General features: G+C 32.1%; 1 protein-coding gene across 1 annotated transcript; it reads right to left on the reverse strand.

Moving 5' to 3' along the window:
* Nucleotides 1–2,433: 2,433 nt before the first annotated feature.
* Nucleotides 2,434–4,826, reverse strand: LOC124926113 (chloroplastic import inner membrane translocase subunit HP30-2-like). The gene is made up of 6 exons (XM_047466283.1): nucleotides 4,411–4,826; nucleotides 3,976–4,091; nucleotides 3,680–3,806; nucleotides 3,051–3,199; nucleotides 2,890–2,952; nucleotides 2,434–2,800 (listed from the first exon to the last, which is right to left on the reverse strand). The coding sequence occupies exons 1-6, from the start codon at nucleotides 4,705–4,707 to the stop codon at nucleotides 2,776–2,778; spliced, it is 777 nt and encodes a 258-aa protein (XP_047322239.1). The 5' UTR covers nucleotides 4,708–4,826; the 3' UTR covers nucleotides 2,434–2,775.
* Nucleotides 4,827–6,000: the final 1,174 nt, after the last annotated feature.

Raw genomic sequence — 6,000 nt, forward strand, 5'->3', positions numbered from 1 at the left:
TTTTGTTTCCTTTAAATGTTGATGATCCAGGAAATTGGGACAAAATGCAAAATATTAGGGACTTTTTGGTTGAAAGAGGAACTAAAAGATATGATGATATTGTGTTTCCTCTTGATAACACTAGAAGACATTTCAATTCATCACATTATAAAAGACAATTGACAAATGGTGAGAAAAGTGATAGAAGATGGTTAGTGTACTCTATTTCTATGGACAATATCTTCTGTTTTTGTTGCAAGTTATTCAAAACTCAGAGAACCATGGCGAAACTTGATTATCTGGCTGACGAAGGATACAAAGATTGGAAGAATATCAATCGATGCCTCAATCTTCATGAAACTAGTAAAGATCATATTGATGGTATGACTAGTTGGATTGAATTAGAAGGAAGACTTCAAAAGAAAAAGACAATTGATGAAAGTGTGCAAGTAGCAATTAACAAAGAGATAGAACATTGGAAACAAGTATTGAAGAGAATAATTGCAGTTGTGCAAAGAATTGCGAAAATAACTGATCAAGAAAGTTGATTATGCAAACTTGATCAATACTTTCGCTTTAAAAAATGCGAGACGAGTAATATTCAAGTGACTATGTACTAGTTCGGAACATGAATTTTATATTTTATTTGGATCTTCTTTGTTTTTTTAGTATTTACTTATGACATATTGTTTTGATGATATTTTATTTCTAGAATTAATGTTACAAATACTATTATATTTAAATCGATAAAAAATATATGTATGAATATTAAGCTTTGAGGGCACCAAGTTTTGTGCTCGCCTCAGGGCTCGAAATCTCAGGTCCGGCATTGCATTGACGAATGTATTTAGGAGATCTGGGCATTAACTAATGCACCTGGAACATCTGAGAGAATTCAAGTCAATGTGAAGATTTGTTAAATAAACTTGAATAGTTGGCTTTCTTAATGGGCCGACCCAATTCCCTATTTGTTAGGCTTTCTGTATTAGAGTTTTAAGGGACCAAGTGTTATATAAACTCGTGTTATAACCATAATTTGTTATATCATCTCTATAAATAATCTTCTCAATAATAATCTCTCTTCTGGGTAGACGTAACCAAGTTCTATCTTGGTGAACGACGTTAAATCTCTGTCTGATTATTATTTACGTCATTCTCATACATATTGTTATAACAGATTAAATATTTCATTTTCTTACTCTCGTAACTATCAAGAATAAAAAAATATGCAATGGATGAGACTTCTTTGTCAATTCTTTTAAACACTTTTAGCACTCACCGTAATTTTCTCAATAATAAAAAGTTTACTCTTTATTAAAAATAAAAATATTATCAATCTCCAATTCATTTATTAAATAAACTATCTCATTTAAAAAAACATATGTTGAAAGAAAACTTTACGAATAAATTAAAAACATTATACTTTCTCACATCTGGTAATTATTAATTTAATAATAAAGACGGTTGTAACTGGTAAGATAAAAGTATCCAAAAGTTAACTTTTTTTTATAAGAATATTGGATTTCGCTGGTCATATGGAGTGCGAATAATTTCTGTGGGTTAAACACATAACCCGCAAACACACTTAGCCATTTAATCAGACTTAAAATTTACCGTCTAACGGGCTCGAAACTAGGACTTCATAAAGGCCCGAAGAATATCCACCTCTTGTTACCGTTAGTCTAGAAGAAGATCCAAAAGCATACTTAATATGATGACCTGACATTAAAATCCCGTGATCCACATTTTTTTAAACACGTGATTTATTTATTATAGTAATTGGGGATATACTTATTTTTAATCTCTTACGTTAAATTTATGTTTTAATTTATTATTTGAATAGTCGTTTTTCTCAATTAAAAACAACTCAAGTTCAAATGTCAATTGCCCATTTATTTGGGAGATGTTCTTATCTTTTAATCATTTGCTTCAAATTTATGTTTTAATTTATTATAGTATTAAATATCATGATTATTTATTTAAATAATTAATTAATAGTTTTCTTAGAATGTTATTTCAAGAATATATAGATTATAAAAGAAAATAAGGACCTAATAATTATATACATACAAACAATAATGGGAAGAAAACATTAACATAACAAAATTAGTATTTTGTCATCATTACTTGCTTACTTAGGTGGTGAAAAGTGGATGAAAAAAATGTATTTTTTTGATAAATTTTTAGATCAAGTTACAAATTTTTTTTACTCCTTGTCCTAAAGCAATAATTGGAAGAAAACAATAGCATAACTTGTCCTAAAGTAATAATTGGAAGAAAACATTAGCCTAACTCAATGAAAGAATAAAGATTTTATTTTACCTTTCACAACACTAAGGGACACTTAAGGCTTTGGCATTAAAATAATCAGAAATCTCCATTTCCATCACTTTAAAGCCATTTTTTAACTTTATCAAAGCAAAAACAAATATAGCTATAAGTATTTATGAATAGGAATATAAACAAATCATTGACATACATATATATATAATATGTGTAAATGAAGCATTGTTATAAAGCTTGAATAAGTGAGAAATTCATATTCAACCATCATCATCATCTCTTTTTCTATTAAGATCAATCTACTTAATGAACATAAAGAACATTCAAATCCTAAGAGGCTTTCTTCTAAGTTCTCACACAACTTCATAGCATTATCAAATGTAAGCCTCACCTACTACAAAGCACATCCACCCACCCGCCCACAATAGATTGCGAACAAAATAATGAACTCTAAGAAAATAACAACAAAACTTATCTGGGTCTGACAATCCACTGCAAACGCGCTTTAGTCCATCATCTTCTTTTAAGCTCCGGGTCCCTACACACGTAAAAAAAGCCCCCTACTAATGAGAATACATTATTGTCTCAGTACAAAAGACATATAATTCTTCGAATGAAGAATTCAACCTTTGGATGTGATCCAGAATAATGAGCCTCGGTCCAGGAGGTATTTTCACATCCCTAAGAGCACTGTAATTAATACAAAAGTCAGCAATATAACCTAAAATTTCCACACCAAAAACAAAGTAGTGCTCGAAACTCTGATGCAGACAGCTTGGAATACTAGCCTGTCAGTTAGTAAGGTCAAGGTGTTGTCTGCTAACAATCCTCTCTTGAAATTCTTTTCATAATTTTGGAGGCCTAGGGTTGCCAACATGTTTCTAGTTTTCGCGTAGTGCACATCTTCAGTTGCTGGCTGCGAGAACTTCTGGCCCATCTGCATGGTAAAATGGAATTTCCATTATGATCTGCCCCGAGAGGATACATGATACATTCCAGGATCAACTATACTATCTTAAATATAAAGGATATTTTAGTCATATAAACCAATTATAATCCACTTTTTCCAAACAAACAAAAAAGAAAGAAAAAGGCAGCCTAACTTAAACAGGCACAACTTAGCATCGATTAGCAGATTTCAAACAAATTACCATATTCTCATGAATGATCAGGTTCCCAAACAAAAGTTTAGGAGAAATCCACAACAATTGTACCTTCATCGAATCTCATAAAAAAAACACCAACAAAAGACCAAAACATGGAATACTTTCAAATAAAATAGTGCATGAGCGAGCTTTCATTTTAAAGGTTAAATGGGCCAAAGTCTGCCAGTATGCTTTCATTGTAACTAAAGTACTTGTTTGAAAAGTAAAATAAAATACTAGGATTGACAGTAGTAAACATCCTTAGATATTACCTTAAAAAGTCCACCTTGAAGAAGTGCAAAGAAGAGGCCCGATGAAATTACATTAGTTACTGGATTTGGACCACCCATACCACTCACTAGTGAGAACATGGCTCCAGATCCAAAAGCAGCCACCATACTGCAAAAACAGACAGTCTCGGAAATTATGTAATGGAAAAACATACAAAACCCAACGATCTAAACAATATATTTCAAAAGAAGCTAAGATAGATATGCAATACAAACAACATTTCAAAAGAAGGAAAAGGTGAAAAAGTAGATAAATGTGTGTATTCAAAAGGAATTGCCTGGACTGCACATCCTCTTTCCCTCTTATTCTTCTCATGACACAAGTTATACCAGCATTTACTCCTGTCATGACAGCAAAATTCCTTGCTTGTATCAAAGGACCCCCTGATAAGGCCTGATAATAAGTCAAAAAGAAACTTGTTTATGATCTATAGATCAAAACCTTTTCACATTATCAGTTTGGAAAACAAAGACCTGAACCAAATACAATATAGTGGAAATTACTGCAAAACCTCTGAAATAGAATGAATGTATTCTTAAATATATATATATCAGAACATATCCAGAAATCAAATTGCGGGCAAGAAACGGTATATCAAGTTTTCCAACTATTCCTAAATTGCAAAGCCTTAAATAAATGCATGTTTTTTAGTGTTTCAGCAATTACAATGACTCAATTCAGTCCAGCCATGATGAAGATACAGTTTTGGTACCTGGGCTTGCTTGAAAGAAGCCATGGCTTGGGGATTGAAGCCGGGGGCATTAGGAGGAGGGGTGGGGATAGAAGAGGAGATGTCGCTTGTGAAGGTACCCATTAGGCCGCCGATGGCAGCGCCTTGTGCAGCGCTTGTGACGGTAACGATGGCGGCCTCAAGGGGTAAGGACTGCTTGGCCAACCATTCCTTGAATTTAATCTCAAGACCCTTGATCTGCAATTGCAACTGGGAAAAAGGGTTCAGATTCTGGGAAGTAATCGTCATCATCATCACGCCTTGGTTTCCGCCTCCCATCGCTACTAAGCCAAGATTAGATCTCACCAAAGAGGAAGAACCCTCTCTTGTTTGTCTGAATTGTAGTCAAAACCAGTCCAAGGAAGGGTTTATGGATAACATGATTTCTCTTGAATTTGTCTATTTCTGAGTGACTTGAAATCCGGACGGGTTTTACAAAGCCCGCAATTCTTTGCTATTAGTGAACAAACAAAACTTGCACATCAAATTATTTGAAAACTAATGTTAAATTAAAATATGAAAGTGATTTTATTTTGATGCTATTGAATTAAATCAAACTTTTACTTGGGTGGTTGAAAGAAAAGTAATTGTCGAGTTTGTCCCATATTACTATATTATAATAAATATTTATCGGGTAATTTAGTATTTTGGTTAATAAATTAAGTAATTGATGGGTGAAAAAAAGAAGTGAAATGATGTTTAAAGTACTTTGGGTTATTTAAGAAGTTTATGACATTGGTTACATCTAGATTGACCTTTGTATCAAAAGTCATTCTCGGAGTGGTTTGGCTTATTGCAGTTATTGCAATTTGATGGGTTGTATTTTCTTTTGCCTTTTGAGTTACGTCCATTTCGTCCTTTTGAATATTTTCCAAATTTTGACTAGTTAGAACTAGTTGGTATTGGTTGGCCCAACATTGTAGTTCAATATCTAATAATTTACTTACTGGATATGACCTAATAATATAAATAAATACTACTCTCTTAGTGTGAGGCAGATATATTTATCTTTACAACGCAATGACATTATGCTAGTTTTATTAGTATTAGTATTACCATCACAATACAATTATAACGATAATATTTATTATAACAATAGTAATGATGTAGTTGAGTTACGGGTTTGGGTTTGGGTTTCGCACATTTTCAATCCCGAACCTGATTGAATAACTCTCTCCCCTTCCTCATTCTCATCATGGACCCTGAATCCAATCCAAACCAAATTCAAACTCGAAACCAACATCTTTTCAGGCTGGTTTCAAAATCTATTCAACCGTACCTACCAAACCAATAATAAAAAAGTTAAATCTAATTTAATTACATAAGTTTATTAAAAATAACTTGATCAACGTTTTTTATCATCCAATTGAAAAATTACTTTCTTTCAACCACACCGGTATTAAAAAAGTTTGATTTTATTCAATAGCATCAAAATAAAATCACTTTTATACTTTAATTTAACTATTTTTTGATTTTATTCAATAGCATCAAAATAAAATCACTTTTATACTTTAATTTAACTATTTTCAAACACTACACTCCATCCTCATCATTCTTTTTATAACAAAAAAA

Source organism: Impatiens glandulifera, chromosome 2 (assembly GCF_907164915.1).
Source record: "Impatiens glandulifera chromosome 2, dImpGla2.1, whole genome shotgun sequence".
NCBI lineage: Eukaryota > Viridiplantae > Streptophyta > Magnoliopsida > Ericales > Balsaminaceae > Impatiens > Impatiens glandulifera.